The sequence below is a fragment of the Tinamus guttatus genome, unplaced genomic scaffold (assembly GCF_059628265.1).
Source record: "Tinamus guttatus ecotype Peru unplaced genomic scaffold, ASM5962826v1 Tinamus_guttatus_pri_ptg000027l, whole genome shotgun sequence".
NCBI lineage: Eukaryota > Metazoa > Chordata > Aves > Tinamiformes > Tinamidae > Tinamus > Tinamus guttatus.
The window spans coordinates 2,447,587-2,466,892 of NW_028288561.1; the positions used below are offsets into that span (position 1 = coordinate 2,447,587).

Genomic DNA, 19,306 nt, shown 5'->3' on the forward strand with positions numbered 1-19,306 from the left:
TAAAAACGTTCTTGGCTCTTTTTTTTTTCAACCTCACAGAAAAAAAAAAGAGTCTCACAAGAAGTCTTTGAGCAAATAACACAAGGGGAAGCGCCGCCTGGCCCCCCTTTTAGCAGCGCCCTGACTTGCCGCAGCACCGGCCCCCGGGAGCTCCCCCCACTTTCTGCCACTCGGGCGACCCGCGCCCTTTCCCTCGTGACCTTATCGCGACAAAGGGAAGCGCGAGCCCCGTGCCGGCTTTCCGGGGAGGGGAAAAATAAATAAATATGTAAATACTTTAGAGCCCGGTGTAAGAAGGGCAGGTGAGAGGGTGGACGTGTTGCCCCCCACCCAGCCCGCCCTGCTGTTTCGCTCCCACTGATGGGCCCCGGTGCGCAGCGAGTCGCGCAGCCCCCGCGCCTTTGTGGGCGCCCGGGCGGGTCGGGCCGGGCCGGGCCGGGCCAGGGCGGGCCGGGACTACAAGGCCCAGGGTGCCCCTGGGCGCCCGGATCAATGGGCCTGATTTGAATAATCTGCGAGCCCTTGGACTCAGGCCAATCAGCTGTCAGGACCCCATGATAAATCGCAATGCATTATTGATAATCATAATTACTCTGACATGCGCATTCCGCCCAATGGGGGTAATTTCCCAACTCTAGGAATTTGTTGTGAAGAGGAAAATAATTGCTACTATTTTGCTCCCGATGCTGGTGCACCATGTCGCGACGCAAGCAGGCGAAACCGCAGCACATCAACTCCGAGGAGCAGCCCCCAGATGCTGCAAGTGGTGAGACGCGGAGCGAGGCGCGAGCGCGGCGCGGAGCCTCCCAACTTTGCCCCGCGGAGCGGCCGGGCGCGGGGCGCCTTTTTTTTTTTTTTTCTTTTTCCTCCACGTGCCCCCCTTCCTTCCCACGGGCCCGTTTTCCACCACGGGTCCCCCAGTGCCCGCTGCTCTGCGGGGCCATTTAAATCCCCGATGGGGCCCCCACGATGTTATTGCAGGGCGCAACGGCGCGTCTTTATTTACCCCCCAATTTGGGGGGCAGCTTGGAGCAGAGGGGGGGGGCCCTCGACTGGCCGCGCTGCCGCGTGCCCCCCCCCGCCCTTCCCCTGGGCACCCCTTGCGCCCGGCCCCGCGGAGCCTGCGCCGACCCCCGCGTGGGGCTGCGCGCGGGGCGCAGCCTGCACGAGTGACCCCCAAAGGCGCCCGAGGCGGGAAGGACTTTTTTTTTTTTTTTTCGCTTTTTTTTTGGGGGGGGGGGAGGGGAAGGAGTCACAAACCATCTCCTCGGGGGTAGGAAATGATTCGAGTTTGGGTCTCCCGATCTTTCCGTTTACCACTTTCGCGGTGGTTACGTGAGGGTTTTCGTAGGGCGTAAAAAAAAAAAAAAAAAAAAAAAAGAAAAAGCGCCCTTGGACTATTTTTGTTGGAAAACCCAGTCGCCCTGGACCTTCTGTAGCTTGACCTCCAGCCATCTTTGATTTCCGACTTCCTAAAATAACTCCGGTGAGCCAGGGCGGGTGTGCGGGAGCGCTTTGGAGCGGGGCGGTTCGCAGCGTGGCTCGGCGCCCTCCTCCGCGGCGCTCCCGGCCCCGAGGAGGGCAGCGCGAAGTGGCGTTTTGACCCAAATTACCGCAGAATTAGGCGGGGAGGTGGAGGGGCAGCATCTCAGCGCGGGGAGCGGGGCCGGGGTCCGCAGTCCAAGGGGTGGCGGCGAGCGGGGCTGCCGGGGCGCGGAGCGGGGCTCGAGCGAACGCGTCCCGCGTGGGGCGAGGGGGCGACTGCTCTGCGGGCTGCGCTGTGATTAGGAGTTGTTAAGTTGCTGATTCCAAAGCTTTTATTACCTCTCCCTCACCCCCCGGACCTTTTTGGGAGCTCTCTGCCTTTCTAAGGGGCTGGTTTGGGGTTTCTCCCCGTCCTAGAGTTGATCAATACCAATACGTTACGTGAGCGCCTTATTCCCAAACCACAGGAGATTTGAGATTTTTTTTTTCCTCCTCTTTCCCCCCCCCCCAACTCTTCTTTGAGTCGAAATGTGCAATTGTTGGGTCCGGTTAATGGTGACTTAAGAAACAGCAAGCTGGCCAGAAGGCAATAAATCCCATGTTTAATGCATGACTGTTTTCCTTTGTGCATATGGTTAGGTTGGGGGATGGAGGTGATGTTTCCACATGTAAATCTCTGCCCACTGCTGCAAAGCCACCTCCGGGGCTGCGCCGGGACAAAAGGGTTAATAACTCCTGATGCGGCCCGCTCGGGGCGGCTTGGGGGGGAGGATCGCTGCGCACCGGCCCCTATGGGGCAGCGGGCAGCTGCTTTTTGTTGTTGTTTGGGGTGTGGGGGCTTTTTTTTTCCTCCTTTTTATCGGCAAAACCTTCAGTGAAAATGCCCCAGCTGCAGCAGTTGCCCGGCCCTGGGGGGTGGGCTCCCCCCGACCCGCGCGGAGCCGGTCTGTAGGTGAAGGCGGCGGCGGGGGGCACCGGGGCCGGTGCTGCCGGTGCTGCGGGCGCCGCCCCGCGGCCGCGCTCCGCCGTGCGGACCGGGCCGGGGGAGGGAGAGCTGGCCCTTTCCCCCGACCGGGGCCGGGGGGGTCCCGAGCCGGTCCCGAGCCGCTAAAGCGCTGTCCGTCCCGCCGCGCGCACCGTGGGCGCTTGCGGGGATGAACCCCCCGAGGCTCCCCCCTGGGCGTCTCTTAGCGCCCGCGAGGCTCCGAAACGGGCCTGAAACTGCCCGTTTGCGAGATGTGCCCTGAAGTGCCCCAATTAAGGAGTCGCCGAGCCAAGTGGAAATGCTGCCGGAGAGAAATTAGCGAGGAGATGCAGAAGCGCCATAACAAAACGGAGCCGCCTTTGTGCCGCTTTGCAAGTGCCCCTGTGCGGGGGGAAGCGTTTTGGGACCCTCTTCTCCGCGCCACGCTGCGGGTTGCAGGACAGTCCTGCCAACCTGGGCAGCAATTACCAGGTCAAAGCCGCAGCAGGTGGGCACGGGGCGCGAAGCCCCGCGGCCTGCGAATTAGCATCGCCACAAAGGGCGAGAAGATGCCCCTTGTGCGGCGCTCCCGCGGCTAAAACGCTGCTCTGGCCTTAAAAATGCAGTATCCAACCGCAGGCTGGCTGGCTAAAAATCGCGAATTTTAGCAATCGTGCTCCAGTCCCCTCCAACTTCATACTTCCCTTTTTGCTCAAGCTGAGAGGGGTCAGGCGATGGGGGGGGCGGTTTAAGGAAGAAATGGATTGTTTGTTTATTTATTTATTTTTGCCGTTGGCCCAAACGAGGCCTGGTGGGGCCGGTGGCCCCGGCCGGCGGGGGGAGCCCGCGGGCGCGGAGGCTCCGCGCGGCCCCGCGAGGCGCTGAGCGCTGCGGGCGAGGGGGCCGCCGGGCTGGGAGGGGGCGGGGGGGCTGCCTTGTTTTTCCTTTTACGTAAGTGCAACTTTAGAGGGTTGTGGTGGCCGGGCCCCGGGCTGCGCTCGGCGGCATGTGACGTTTTGACAGAGCTGCTGCTCTAACCTTTGCCTCCTCCCGCTTGCCGTGGGTGGTAAGTTGATGTCAGGCTCACAATTAGGACTCTCATGCAATTGACCTTGGCAGCGGGGTTTGGGCCGCTTAGCTCGCTCTTAAACACTGGCCTAGTGTTAAGTGCGCGCTCGGGCCGCCGCGTTTACAGCTGGGGGGCGCGGGGAGGCGGGAGGGGGGGGTCGGGGCCGCCGCGGAGCCGGGGGGCGGCTCCGCTCCGTGCTGTTTTGGGCATCCCCCGCCACGGGCCGTGAGATTTTTGCCTCTTTCTTCCTTTTCTATTACCTCTTTTCTCTCTTTTTATTTATTTTTTTTCTCTCTTTTCTCGGCGTTCGCCCGTGCCGCGGGCGCTGCTGCCCGCGGGCCGGGGCCGCGGGGGCTGCGCCGCTCTGAGCGGGGTGGTCCCGCATTGCAGGCACTTCGGGCCGCGGGTTTCTTTCTTCTTATCATTTATTTTTATTTTATTTTAAGGCCCTTTGAAACGCTTTGGGAGGATTCATGAGGAGTGGGTGGAGGGGCTTCTCTGCAGCCAGTGCCGTGCCCGCTGTGTGAATCAGGTACCTGGTGTCTCCGAGCAGCCCCTTTCCAGTCCGTGTGAGCACATAGCTTCTGCGAGCACTTTTAGTTCACATCTCTTCACATATATTATTTTGCGCTTTTTTCCCCTCTTTTCCTATCGTTTTTCCTACCTAATGCTCCTCTTTGCTAAGTGGATAATCACCTAGGTAGAGCAGTCGATGGATAATCCAAAAGTTAAAGCCTTGACAGAAAACCACAGTTTAACGTGCTTTCAGGTGAGGTGTGACACGTTTATGGCTTATCCTTGGGTAGGAAAATGTTGCTGATAAATTCAGTGTAGAAAACCTTAGATAAGGCCTTGGGAATCTTTCTCGATAAGGGTTTGGTCAAATGTATTTAGCTTGCTCGAGCAAGCTATTTTTGCTTAGTGATAGTTACAGAAAGTATATCTAAAATGGTGTGTTGTAGTGGAGGAAGAGAGGAGACATTCTACAGTTTAAAGTTCTTGAAATGTCCTCTGTGTGTGTTTCTTTTTTCCTTTTTTTTTCTTTCTTGTTTTTTTCTTTTCCATATGGGATTAGCAAGAAGAAAAATGTCTTGAGAGGATTGGGGAGCTTGTGGCAGAGGTTTTAGCATTTAGGGACAGGATATTTATTTAACTTTCATAAATTAATTTTAGCTTATTTGCTTATTTGACATAAGCATAAACTTGCTTATGCTAAAGTACTTTTCAAGCTGATAAAAACCTAGTTGGGGTGGGCAGCAGGGGGAAGTAACCTCACCAAAGGTATTTTTTTTCTAAAGAAATAAAATAAAGTTGAGCTCTAAGCAATTCTTCCTAATTGAAGTGAAATAAATTTTTCACAGTTGAAAAAAATCAGGTCATTAATTGCCTGGGTGAGTGGTACAGTAGCAACACCCTTTCTGAAATCAAATCACGCCAGATAAAGACTAATTTTCCTCCTTGCCTCATGATTCCCTCCAAAAATTAATTCAAGCTCTGTGGACTTTATCAGCCCTCCTTGTCGATGGCCGCCTTGTCCTACACAATAGTGGATTTTTTCCATCCATTTGCTGGTGATTCAGTCTACCCCCCCTGCTGGGTTTACTGCATTCTTCTAACTTATTGGATAACTAGATGCTGAGAGATAACATTCCTGAAATTCGGGGGTGGGGAGATTAAAAAAAAAAATCAGTAGAAGGTCTATCCCTGGGAAGCTTTGGAGCGGGTTAACCCAAGTGCACCGGCAATTGTTGGAGACCCTCGTGCTCCTCGGCAAATACTCTTACAGTATTTGGACAGAGGCAGCCGCAGAGGGAGGCACACACAGGCACTTCTCTTTGCAGAGAAGCAAGCCCACGTTTTAAGACCGTTAAATACATGTCACTGATAAGCGCTGCCCTCCCCCACGCTGAGCAGTTGTTGTTTTTGGTAAATGAGGTGCTCTGATTGGAGTCACTGGGTGCCCCTTCAAGACTTGGGAGAGGATGTAGCTAGAAGCAAAGATGAAGAGCTTCAAGAAGCTTTTTTTCCCCCTCCTTATTTATTTAAGAATCAGTAAATTATTCCTTTGTTATTCCAACCACAGCACAGTATTTTAGCATCCTGCTCTTACCATCCGCATCTCAACCCTTATGATGGTCGGGGAGAAGCTCTCACTCCTTTTCCACTAAGGTGGAAGGAAAAGGAAGCCCAACTCCATCCTACCTGTCCTGCAGCATGCAGCAGGGCAGCACAAGCTGGAAATTGGATTTATTAAGAGTCCTGAGCTGATGCTTTACTGTCAAGCAGGGGAGCCGGAAACCAAAGTGTGTGACAGTGGCAGCGCTGCCTGTGGCAGGGCTCGTCTGCCTGCCCGTTCCTGATGTGCCCATGCTTGGTTTGCTGCAGTTTCTCTCTAATGTGCCAACTGATGCCTAGGGGTAGAAAAAAATACATATTTCTCTTGCATTTTGGAAACCAGGAGCAGGCACTGTGGTGGCATGTGCAAAAGGGAACTTCAGATGGTATAAAACCAAAGAAGGTTCTATGAGCACAAAGAGAGCCTTTTCACTCTAAGGCAGTAAGTATGAGGATGCATCTATGCGTAGTTATTGGGGTATCTCCTTGTGGTTGGCAGCAGTCTTCTCATGCAGGCGTTTCAGTTCACCTTGAAGCCAAGAGATCCAAGCTGTGGTGTGAAACGTGGGCGCTCACAGCAGAGCAGCTTTGTGCTTTCTGCACTCAAACCTGAGGTTATTTTGCAGTGTGAGGAGGCTGTACAGAGGGACTTGGGAGACTGGATGGCTAAAGTACCAAATACTGTAGAATTTGGTAGGGAAAAGGCTGTGTTGTCCTCGCCTGCAGTTCTGTCATGCTCCTGTTGGATGGGAATAGTTATCATGAAAGCGCTTACGAAAAACCCTCACGTTTCTGTGGCATGGTTAGGAGAGCTGCTTCATTTCCAACATGCAGCATCTTCGGCTGTGTCTGCTCAGACACCAGCTTCAAAGATGGCAATTTAGAAACAGCTCTTCTCCACCCCAGGTGACCCTATTTATTAATCAACTTTTAGTCAATGTTCTTATACTTAAGAAACTGGCAGAGATGATTTCCTTTTGTGTTTTCCCATAAAATTACATCAGCTGCAGGTAGTATCAGTTTAATAATTTTTAGGTTGGCAAATGTATGGAAAAATCTCTATCCTCATTTGTTTCATTTATGAAAGTTATGTAGGTTAAATGAAAAGAGACAAAGTTACTCTCCCAGTGGAGCTGATTAGATATGACAGGTTCAACCATTATTTTTCCATAGTTGTGTTGAAACATCATTCTCTTGCTCTTTGGGATTTTGGTTTTTAACCCTTATTAACAGAACTGCGTCTTGGGGATCTGGATTTATTGCTTTGTAGGCTTTAGCGCAACAGGTCTGTGGTACTTAGGATTTTTTTTCTTAATTATTCTCCCTTTTTTGAGGGGTAAAGAGACTTATGTGCACTTTCTGTCACTCAACATAAGAGAAGCTTGATATTGTGGCTGTTTGTATGTAATTCCCTTGTTACCCTTGCAAATGTCAGGGTTCACAATATCCTCCCCCACAGAGCTGTTCACGTTGGCCCACACGAGCGAGCGAACGTGCCTGGGTTGCAGCCTGGACATGCTGGCTCCCCACCCTGCCATGTACAGGATATACACGGGTATCAGATGTGTGGTTGTTCCACCTTTGAAACGAAAGCCGCAGAAGCTGTCGTGTTTGCACCACCTTTTGCTCTGTTTTTGAAGACTGTCTTGGGTTAGTAATGTGAAATCAGAGCTGAAGCCCAAGGTGCATTAGTGGGGACGCAAGACGTGAACCTAAGGGGTCTCGCACCGCGTGCTTGCGAGTCGTCGGGGTCTGCTGCGTGCGGCCACCGGTGAGTTAGGAGATGCTTCCCCAGTGTGGGCCATCTCCCGTGGTTGTACAACCTCGGGTTTTACCTCTCAAATGCTCCTGCCCCGCACACCTGAGCAATGGGGGCTGGTGGGTTTCTGTCTGGGGAAGGCTGGACTGGGCAGAAACATCCTGTTTGCATTCAGTTTCTTGTAACCTCTGTTCCAGTACTAATATTTCTCTGAATTTTATTTTGCTGTTGGCACGCGATGGTGTGTGTGATCTGTGGGCAATGGGGAGGCAGGAGCGGGCTGGCAAACTTTCCTATTCCTTCCGTTTAAAGGGCAGACTAGTCACAAGCACAGCTAAACGCAGTACCTGCTCTAGGGTGATTTGGGGTTAGTTCAGTACCTGTGAATGCAGCAAGCAGGACGTATTCGTAGGCTCTTCTAATCCTCAGACTCGCAGATTCAAACCTTTATGGGGATTTTATAAATTAGTCACTTTGCTATTGTGACTTTTTGAAGATTATATTTTTACATAGATTTGCTTTGAGTATTTTCAAAGCTAGCATTGGACTTTTGCTTTCTTCGGTAGTAATTACCTCCCCAAGGGAGGAAGGGCTGCTGCTTCATGTTGACATTGAATTAAAACTACTCTAAAATTCTTGGGTTAGAAGTCTTGTATGAATTACTGAGACCCTAGTAAGTAAAATACGCATTACTAAATTAATTAAAAATGCAAATTAAGCTTGTGGTTTTTTGCTTTATATATTAGACACCTTCTCTGTTTTGCTTTGGGTGATGGTCCTTTTCAGCCATTTTCAGGGACTGACAGACTTAACGGCACTGACCCTTTTTTTACCTGTGTAAAGGGTCTTGCAGTGACCTTCTCTTTCTGTCAGGCCTTGTGTGATTCCTTTCGCACTGTTTCTTATGGAAAAGAGGATTGGGATGCAACTGAACTGGTAGAAAACCAAAGGATTCTAGGTCTACATGTGAACTTGATTCCAGTCTCTTGTACCTACAGCTTGATATTCTGGTGAAGTCAGTGATCTTAAAAATGAGAAAAAAATAGCAATAATTGAGTAATTAATGTGACTTCCTTTTTTGTCTTTAAGGGAGTCCACAAGGCGTCCCAGGTGACGGAGATGGTGAAATGAGTTCCAAAAGGTGCCGAACGGAAGAAACCAAAATCTGTGAGAAATGCTGTGCAGAATTCTTTGATCTCTCTGAATTTCTTGAACATAAGAAAAATTGCACTAAAAATCCACCTGTCCTAATCATGAATGACAGTGAGGGAACAGTACCCCCTGAAAGCTTCTCTGAAGCCTCTCTAGGGAGCTTCTCAAGTGATCGACTGGATAGCAGGGCCCGCAAGGATGCTCAGGCAAAGGGCTGCACTGGCTCTATGGAAAAGAGAGAAGGAAAAATTGATGTGGAATCAGTGGGAGGAATGTATCTTAAAATAGAGCCCCCTGTTACACCTGCTGCTCCCGGGCTGAGCTATCTACCAAAATCCAAAGTACCCAACACTAATGTGACTTTGCAGACGATACGTGGCACTAAAGTGGCTGTGAACCAACGTACCTCCGATGCCATCTCCTCCTCAGCGGCCGGTTTCAACGCTATTCCCATGATCCTGGAGCAGCTCGTGTGCTTGCAGCAGCAGCAGCTCCAGCAGATCCAGCTGACGGAGCAGATCCGCATTCAGATCGCCATGATGGCTCCCCACGCCCTGCACCCATCCATAGCGGCCGCCGCTGACCCGCTCAAAGCGCTGGGTGCTCACATGTCCCAGCAGCTCTCCGCTGCCGTTGCCTTGATCGGACAGAAAGCCGGGAGCCAGAGCCTATCCCTGGAATCCTTGAAGCAAGGAAAACTACCTCATTCGAACACTGGCGTTGCGGCTGCCGGCTCGCTGGCTGCTGGCCTCTCCTCCTCCTTCCCCTTGAAGCCGGAGGCAAGTAGAAGCCTCCCGAGTTCCATTTCTCGGTTCCCGAATCCTTTGCTACCTCAGGCCTCCAACTCGGTCATCTTCCAAAACCCGCTTTCGGCCGTTTCTTCAGTAATAGATCCCTCAAAGAAGGGGAAAGGAAAACCCCCCAACATTAGTGTGTCTGAAAGCAAACCGAGTGCTGCCGAAGAGCCTTTCTTCAAACACAAGTGTAAATTCTGCGGCAAAGTCTTTGGCAACGACAGCGCCCTGCAGATTCACCTCCGCTCCCACACCGGTGAAAGGCCCTACAAGTGTAACATTTGTGGTAACCGCTTCACGACCAAAGGAAACCTTAAAGTGCATTTTCAGCGTCACAAAGACAAGTACCCCCACATAAAGATGAATCCTTATCCAGTTCCTGAGCACCTGGACAATGTTCCCACCAGCAGTGGAATCCCCTATGGGATGTCTGTACCGCTGGATGAGTCTAACCTAATTGTGGATAGCAAACCTCTCCTCACAACCCTGCCTACCTCTGTGGCCGTCAGCACACCTCAGAATGTCTCCAATCTATCAGGCATCAAGGAGTCCATCACTGGTACGTTCTCAAGTGACCTGCCATCAAGGCCTTCTCCAGAAAGCGAAGGTGGATCCTCTTCATCAGGGGCAGTCGGTCATGAATCGGGCACAGAGCAGAGCTTGAGTTCGCCTCAAGCGACATGCGGCGTGAGCATCTTCCATGTAAGCGGGTCCAATGAGCAAGGCTCGGAGACATCGAAACTTCAGCAACTGGTTGAAAACATTGATAAATCCACTGCTGACCCCAATGAGTGCCTGATCTGTCACAGGGTGCTGAGCTGCCAGAGTTCCCTCAAGATGCATTATCGCACTCACACCGGGGAAAGGCCCTTCAAGTGTAAAATCTGTGGCCGTGCCTTCTCCACTAAAGGGAACCTTAAAACCCATTATGGTGTCCATCGAGCTAATACCCCTTTGAAGATGCAGCATTCATGTCCTATTTGCCAGAAGAAGTTTACAAATGCCGTTGTGTTGCAGCAGCATATCCGTATGCATATGGGGGGACAAATACCCAACACACCAATGCCAGAAAATGCCTGCGACAGCGCTGATGTGGATCCTACTGTGGCTGAGAAGAACGGAGACGTCAATCGTCCAGATGAAAATGTGGAGAGCATAGAGATGGAAGAGGATTTGGACTGTCAGGATGGCCCGAGGAATTCTTCAAAGCCACCTACTCCGTATGATGCACAGTCTGATTCCCCAGCCGCAGCAGCTGGTTTCTCTGGGATCACTGCACTGGAGAATCAAATGAAAATTGTAAACTCCACCTTGAACTTGCAGCGGCAAAGCAGCTTGAAGTCTAGTGACAACGGCTCTGCGGAAAGCGACGGCATGACGAATGATTCTTCCTCGGTGGTGGGAGATCCAGATTACCAGAATGGCAGGAGTCCTGCAGCCTCTGAGTCTGCATCGCTCCAAGCTCTGTCCCCAGCCACCAGCCAGGCTGAGAGCGTGAGGTCCAAGTCACCAAGCTTCAACAATCAAGAAGATGCAGGTGTGGGAAATAAAGCGGAGGGTCCTGAGACCATGTCTACAGAAATGGAAGGTGTCGGTGCTTTGGATTTAACATACGGCAATATTGGTCGAAAGGTCATTAAAGAGGAGCCTGGGTTACACTTTGCCAATGGAGAATATGGTGAGTTATTTGAAATGCTGTCAGTAGTGTGTTGGGTGGTGTCGCTAGCGGGGAAACCCTTTCCAAAAAGATCCAACAGGCGTCCAAACCATCTCGGTTTGCTCCTCCTCTTCCTTCCCTGTGGGAGAAGGGACTGTGCTGTGGGAAGCTGGTGGGGTGTTTTTCACTTTTCTGACTGTAAAATCAGGCACAAAATTAAATGAAATTTAAAGATTAAATGATGTCTTTCTCTGCAAGAGGGCATAGAGATCCTTAAAATAAGCAGAGTCTGTGTACCTATCTCTCAGATTCACCAAGTAACTCTCTACAGCTCCCTAAAGCAAGCTGCTCTAGGTTTGCATTTAATGCAAAACTGTTTAACCTGAGAACATGGAATTGAAGTTCGGGAATGCTTTGTGGGAGTTTTGAGCTTTTTAGACCCATATCAGCCTCAGTGCTAAATTTGATCAAAAATGAGTAGCCTTAATGTCTAATTTCACAAATAACATCAGGGATGGGCTGATTACTTTCTCAACCTGCCTGCAAGCTTCTGGCAGTCCTGCTACATGGGACTAAGCGAGGGCTTTGCGAGGATGTTGTTAGGCTCGTGCAGCTACAAAGGCAGGGCTGGCTATCTTGGGTCAGATTAAAGCTTGGAAGCAGAAGAAGGTGGGATAGACGTCATCCTCACTGTCTTTCCAGGTCGAAATAGCATTCCAGCTGCTTTCGTTAGAGCCCCACCAGCCCTCATAAAAATGGAAATGCCCAGCGAGCGTCCCATCGGCAGCAGCCATTTCATCGGGCCGCCAGCGCTCTCGCCGGGGGTTGCCCCGCTCCTCGTGCCGCGACCCAAGTTCTGCCGCCCGGCCAAGCAGCACATCTGCACCACGTGTGGGAAGAACTTCTCCTCCGCCAGCGCCCTGCAGATCCACGAGCGGACCCACACCGGTGAAAAGCCCTTTGCCTGCACCATCTGTGGAAGGGCCTTTACAACGAAAGGAAACCTGAAGGTAAACTGCTGCTGTTGTAGGGATTTAGGCTGTGATTTCCTTTGTCAAGGAAAGCCGTGCTAGAGAGGGAGACTTGCCTGTCTGGTCTTTGGGGACAACTTGGACTTCAAGTTCCTGAGTGGGTATCTTTGACTTCTGTTTCTTTCCTGAATTTCTTCATGCAACTTCCTGGCTAAATGGTTTTATTGAGATCGCAACTGTGTCCCCTGCAGAAGTCTTACCCTAACTGGATTTTTTTTTCCTCATTCCTGATAGTAGGGGATAGTTTAGACCTTATCAAGGTGATTGCTTCGCTTTCATTTGAATTTGGTGGTGTTATTGGTGTTATTTTTAGCATATTAAATGCTAGAAAATGGTGTTTAAAAGAATATGTGCACTATACTTCATTGCTTCAAACAGGCCGTGGGGAGAGGAGGGATAAAACTGAAAGAAGGTATTCCTGAGATGGTGCAGGAGATGGTATATGGGCCTAGGCATTTGCTAGAGAAATGCTACAAGTCTAGGTGTATTGTCAGGTTAATCCACTTGCTCTATAAGAGACTCAAAGGTTCCTCACAGTGACTTCTCACTTCCCACGAGCTCTTCAGGCTCTCTGGTCTCTGCGTAAATGCTGATGGAGAGGAAAAAATGCTTAGCTCCTGTGAGCAATCATTTGCTGGAAGCACTGGCAGTGATTGTGGTGTGGAAGACCTTAGCTTAGGTGTAACGTCTCCTCCAAATTCTTGTTCTTCGACATTTTCCACTTGCTAGCATTTGTCAGTGTGATCTGTTCATGAGAAATAATGTGGTTTTGGTGGAGGAGGAAACCCAGCCAATTTTGCTTACTCTTTAAATGTAAGAAACCTTATCCTACAAGCGCTCTGGCAGTGACATCTAAAGAGCCATGGTTATGTACAGCTGCAGAATGACTGTATCCTACAAATTCAAGGAACAAAACAATGTGAGGCAAGAACTAGCTAGCTCAATTATTAACCTGGATGCAAATTGGGCACACATGCCTTCTCTTGAGCAACTTGGCTTTATGCAAGGTGGAGCGTGGGTGTACCATAAAAATTGAAGTATTAATGATTCTCTTTACTTTCCTCCCTCCCTGAAAGGTCCATGTAGGAACTCACATGTGGAATAACTCTGCCAGGCGAGGAAGAAGGCTCTCAATTGATAACCCCATGGCTCTGCTGGGCAATGATCCCAAGAAGGTATCTGAAATGTTTCCAAAGGATATAATGCCTCCTTCAGTGAGCATTGACCCCACAGTATGGAATCAGTACGCAGCGGTACTCAGCAATGGCATAGCAATGAAGACTAATGAGATCTCGGTGATCCAGAGTGGTGGTTTACCGACCCTGCCGGTCACCATTGCGGGTGGTTCGACAATAAATACTGCTACGGTCTCCAAGATAGACGGGACCCAGTCTGGGACTGGTTCTGATATGGAGAAAGCCAGTGGTGCTGCTGCAGACAATGTGCCAAAACACCAGTTCCCTCACTTCATGGAGGAGAACAAAATTGCTGTTAGTTAAAAACTCTAGTGAAGTTGACATACAGAACAAATATATATATACACAAACATATATTTTTAAGAGATTCCACTTCAGCCTCCTATTTTCCTATTGACGTGCAAATGATTTTATGGTTGTCTTTGTAAGAGTTGCCCAGAGTACAATCATGATATTGCTTTGCAAATAGTAAATAATAAAGAATAGGAGTTCCTTCTATTTGGAAAGATGCGGGTCTTGCAAAGTAGTTATTACGTGTGACTTTAATGTTGTACAGCCTTACTGAAGTTTCTACAACTTGAAATTCCAAAGTTTAGAATATTTACCTCTTTGAGTAAAATACTTGGGGGTTTGACCGAGTGGACACAACCTACTGTTAATGGAAAAGCTTATATTTACTGATGGCGAATGAAAATTATTAATGCGGGTAAATATCCTAGAATGTCTGCCACCCTTTTAGAAGTAGTCTTTCTGTTTGGTTTTTGGCTCTGTGTGGTTTCTGAATGTACTTTTTACTATAATGGCTATAAAAACTACAAAAAAAAAATCTTTTTTTATATATATATGAGTTCCTTCTTGCCTCAAAAGTTCTATGAAGAGAAAGTTGCTGTTTTTCTTTAATCACTGCTCCTAAGGAACGGATTCTCTGTATTGTTGACTGCTGCTTATTTAATACTACTACTAGGACAGTCCTTCAAGTATAGTGCCAAAACTCCTACTTCCAAAGATGTGCAGTTTTTCCTAGATGTTTTATTTCAATACCAAGAGCCCCAAACAAGCATGGGTGGGTATGTATATACTTTTTTTTTTTTTCTTGTATTTTGAAAGGGAAGACTTGCCTTGGGAAGTCAGGTCTAAAAGCTCTGCAAGGAATCTCAGGTGACTGTTGCAAGTAGGCATGGGAACTGGTTTCCTTAGCAAGAGACTTTATTTTTTATTTTTGTTTGGGTAATATAGAAGATCATTCTGTGTAAACCTGTATTTAAATATGAAGTATTCATGCTTAGGTTAAATGCTTTGTGGGTTTTTGGATGGCATTCCTACTCTGGTCATTAAGTTTCTTGGTGGTCTGTGAATTGCATTCTACCAAAATGGTAATTAATGATCCAGGCGTGTTGTATGAAGGTTGCTGGGATAGTCATCTGGATTCTAAGTTATCTACCTCATTTTTTTCCTTTTGTAGATGTAGTGTCTATTTTTCTATTAATGACCACTGTAATGAACTGAGATTCAAGCAGATGCTTCCATGCACTATGTGAAACCAAAACCTGATGTATTAGTGGAAGCACCTGAAGACTTACTGGACTTACCTTTCACTATTCCTCTAACGTCTGCTGGAACTGTATGTGTAATGGAATCTGAACTAGATGGGAAACTGAGCGTTTGGTGTGAAAGGACTGAATGATGGAAAGACATCTAATTTTTGGCTGCAGGAAATCTTCAAGTCCAGTCTCAGTTGTGGAAGGCCCTGCATAAAACTGCATATTACCAAGTTTGTGTAATGTTGTTGCACCTGTTTCTTGCTTATGATCTCTGTATGCCGAGTTGTGCCTTTCCTGCTGGACTTGTAAGTAAGAACATACCAGTACCTGTTTACACTGTAAAATGGATATTGTTACATAGAACATGCAAAGGCATCCCAATTGTCAAGTTTCTGCGTTGTGAATGTATGACTTTTAAGAACTCTGTAGTTTTGAGTATCTACTGATGCGTTTCTGTTGAAATTTTGAGAATAAATTTTGGGATGGCTTTTTCCACACTCAATGCCTAACTTTTTCTGGCAAAACATTTATTTCCTGAAGGGTAAGTTGGGTATGCAGCATTTGCTCTTTGTGCAAGGACTCTTTTTATTATTTTATTTATTATTTTTTTTTAAGTCTGTGATACTGGGTTATATGTTGTGTGTGTTTGGTTTTTTTGTTTGTTTTTTTTTGGTTTTTGTTTTTTTTTTGTTTTTTTTTTTTGTTTTTGTTTTTTTTCCTCCTGTCTATTTACTCAAACAATAGATTCTGGGTAACAGTGGAGGAGTCTCCACTAGATCTATTTCTAGGGACTGCTTGGGGCTTACTACAGGGACTGATAGTTGTCAGGAATGTTGATTTCTCCCATGCTAAAGCAGAACAGCAGCAGTGAGCACAATAACTAGGTACTGTGCTCACCCTAGGGAATGGGAACACCAAGTCACCCCATTGCCTGTGCTCAATGATGCCAGGTGCACAGAAAGCCAGAAGACTCCCTTTGCCTTAGAGCAAAAGGAAAACTGAGCTCGGAACATTGACCCTGATGTAGCAAAGAACAGAGTTAAAAGTTCTGGCACCTACCTGCAAGCTGAACTACTGCCTCTGTTTTGCTGTTGGATGTGATGCTGGAAGGAAACAGTGCAGAACCTGGGTATGCTGCTGCTGCCCTGATCATAGGGCCCCTGGCACAAGGGCAGAGGGCAAAGGCACTAGCACTGTTCCAGCAGTCCAACAGCTCCAGAGGGAAGAAAGGAGGGATGAGGAGAGAGAAGAGAGGTTGTCCAGGAAGGTAAAGAAAAGGAAGGGACAGGAGCAGGGTTAACAGAACTTTGATGGATATGCACAAAAAGGTGGAAAACATTCACTCAAACTGTGTGTTCTGTGTGGATTGGTTAAAAGTAGCACTGGAGTTCCAGAAGGTAGAATGCTTTGTGGTAAAAATAGATGATGTGACCACCCCTTTCTGCTCCAGGAAACCCGAGTGATTGCTTCAACCATAGCTGTTCAGATCACAATGATAAGAAGTAGGAAAAAGCTACCATTTGTATGTTTTTGCTGCTATGATAGCTGCATGAGCAGGAGTAAATAAGCAGAAACCCAGCAGTTCACAAACCTGCCTTACTGTGCCTATGCAGCTGTGTCTTCCTCTGTGTGTTCTCATTTAAGATCTGGGGTCTTTTTTTGTAGATTCTGATTGTGTCCAGTGAAGCTTTATCGCCAAAGGTACCAAGCTGGGGGCTCCATCTAGTTGTGTTAACAAGATACAAACATGTATTTGGATCTCTGTGCTCTTTGAGTGTGCTAGCCAATAGGAGATTAATGGGACGGGCAGGAGGAGTTTAATTAAAGATACAAGTGCTCAGAATACTTCCTCAAAGTCTCCTGCTTGGCATGGGGGCCAGCTCTTCTGGTTGCTCAGTGAGTGGCTGCCCTGTACCCTTGCTGCTCAGAGGAATTGCAGCCACGTTGTGGCTCCGTGGGCACCTGTTGGTAGAAGTGGACCAGTGCATGCCTTGGCACTGCGCTGCTGCAATGATTTATCCTCCAGGTCCTGGTGCCTGGCATTGCAGAGCTGTGTCTTGTGATCGTGCGTCTCGTGCTGGGGACAAATCATGGATCTTGCCCTGAAATGTGAAGAACAGGTAGGACCTCTCTGCTGTCTACCACCGGAGCGAGAAGTGGCCGGTGCTACCGGGATGTTTCTGCTGTAAGGGGCCAAGAGAGCGGCTGCATTCCTGAAGCCAGGAGTGCTGAGAATTGCCCACTCAATTGCAGCTATTGCTTGCACACCCCAGTGTGCAACTGAGTGAGGTAGAAGCCACCTTGAGTTTTAACAGCTAAAAAAAACAGCTGATCTTCTTTTCTATGCTGCTGGAAATTAGCGGTGAGCTTACTGTGAGTTAACACTGGTGTGAGAGGAGAACTGAGCATTGCACATGTGCCGTCGTGGCTCATCAGCCTCTCTCTTGGCCTAAAGCGCTGTCCTGGTCTCGGTGTTGCTGCTACTGCACCTGCATAGCAGCTTCCGCTCTGTGAAAGCGGCATGTTTACCAGCAGGTGCTATGGGGAAGCTTGCTTTACTTAAAATGGTCAATTTGAGCTCCAACATGGTGTCAGCTGATGGGATGTTTCCCTGTCCTCCTCGCTGCTGTGTTTGCAACGTGCCTGGCAGCAGGAAGGTCCAGCTTTGCTTTTCGGAGGGCTCCTGCCCCGCGCGGGTGGGCGCTGCGCCGCGCTCCGTCCCACGCTCGCGCTGACCTAGAAACGCTCGCGCTGCAGGGCAGGAAACGCAGCTCAGAGCAGGGAGCGGGGCCCGCGCACCGGCCCGCCGCGCGTTGGGCCCATTGCTTATGAACACAAGGGTTTTCTACAGCATTTTGATTTCTCTTAATACCGCTGATACTTGAGAAGGTGTCTGGCAAATGTTGATTTATTGGGAAACAGGATTTTTAGTGCCTGCTGTGCTGCTTTGCACGCTGGATGTTGCCCCCGGTCTAAGGCAGCGAGGTTGTCCTTTCAGAGCTCTTCATGAGCCTCTCTGGCTGGCGTGTTTTGCACCCCAAACATTAACTTCTCTGAGTAAATTACTTCATGCAGAAAATGTCTAATTCAAATGAGAACTGGGAGATCTCGTCTGCTTTATTTTCTAACAGTGGGCTCAGGCAGTACCCAAGCATTACTGAGGGTTTATATGAAAGCCTCTCTCTAAACAGAGGTGAACGAACCAGGCTAAGCTGGCAGCACCTAGCGATGTTTTATACAATTGAAAGTACGCTTTTGAATCCACTAAGTGAGCAGCAGTGTTCTGTTTCATATATTGGCTACTTATATATTAAACAAAGATTGTTAAAATCAGTGAATCTTCTTTTCACATGCACTTAGTGTCTCGAGGCTGTTGCAGTCCTTCCTCGTGCAAACAACCACACGGGCTTGCAAAGTCTGGGTCTGCTCCAGAGTTTATAGGTTTGGGTTCTTTTGGTTTTGGCCAAACAGCGGTTGTTTCAATGAAGCCTGTTAGATTACCTGGGCCCATAAAGTCAGCAACACATTCAAGCGAGTGATTCGAGGTATCTAAGGCTTTTCTATTCCCCCTATCAATTCTTCAGTCTTTTTCTAGTTGACAGAGCAACAACTTCATACAGATGTTTCTGTAAAGTTTGCAAATATAAAATAACAAATACCAATTTATGCTCAGTTTAAGGCTACTCATTTATTGCACCTGTAGGGTATATAACAGAAAAGTAACCATCAATATGGCGAAAGCTTATAAAATAATTATCAGAAAAATTATTTCAAGAGCTAGCAAAATGAAAATAATTGAGGTTATTTTCCAGAAAAAAAAAGAAAAAAGTACTCTTTTCTCTATTAATTTGTTTATGTTTTTCAACAACTACGTATAGGAACAACCGTCTGACAATATTATTGTTTTGGATATGTAATGAAGGGTTGTTTTGCTGATTTGCAACATCCAATTGTGCAAGGAAGAAAAAGATCCCATACCAAACCTGCTCTTCCTCAGATCAACGTGAAAAGTATCTGCTCTGAAACTTCATTATGGGAACGCCAAATGTTCCCTCAGTAACAGCCTATGGCAGCAGGAGCTTTATTGTAGTTTCCCTTAGCAAGTGTTGATAGATTTATGGAGGGCTTCATTAAATATAGGCTTAAAGGATATCCGCTATCGCCCACTTGTCAAAAGGAAAAATAATATCAAAGCCATCCGTTCAGATCAGAGATGCAGGTGTTAACAGTGCATTATAATCTGGTAGTGTTTAACTCGCCAATTAATCGCAGTAGTCTTGTCTGAGTTCAGACATTTAAAAGATAAATTTAAAAGACGAATGCATCTTGTGCAGACTTAGGGCACATATACAATGATACTGTGCTGCTAATGATTCTTGCTTTGGCATCCTGGTTCACGTTCGTGTTTCTCTTACAGAAGTGTGCCTTCCTAGTGCCTGTGTATGTGTGGCTCTTAGCCCTGGACTAGGCTGATCTTGCTTACATTTGTCCTTTTTTTTTTTTTTTAAAGGAGAGTGAATGTATTGGTCTGAGTGGGCTTGAA

The 19,306-nt window shown here is 48.1% G+C and overlaps 1 protein-coding gene across 2 annotated transcripts; it reads left to right on the forward strand.

The window, feature by feature from the left end:
• Positions 1-696: 696 nt before the first annotated feature.
• SALL4 (spalt like transcription factor 4) lies at positions 697-15,260 on the forward strand. 2 transcript variants are annotated; one of them, XM_010220088.2, is made up of 4 exons: positions 697-766; positions 8,482-11,016; positions 11,698-12,005; positions 13,103-15,260. In XM_010220088.2, exons 1-4 carry the CDS (start codon positions 697-699, stop codon positions 13,523-13,525), a joined length of 3,336 nt encoding a protein of 1,111 aa, XP_010218390.2. In that variant the 3' UTR covers positions 13,526-15,260. The 2 variants fall into 2 exon arrangements, with proteins under 2 accessions (XP_010218390.2, XP_088384504.1); XM_088528378.1 differs by lacking the exon at positions 697-766 and adding an exon at positions 1,438-1,486.
• Positions 15,261-19,306: the final 4,046 nt, after the last annotated feature.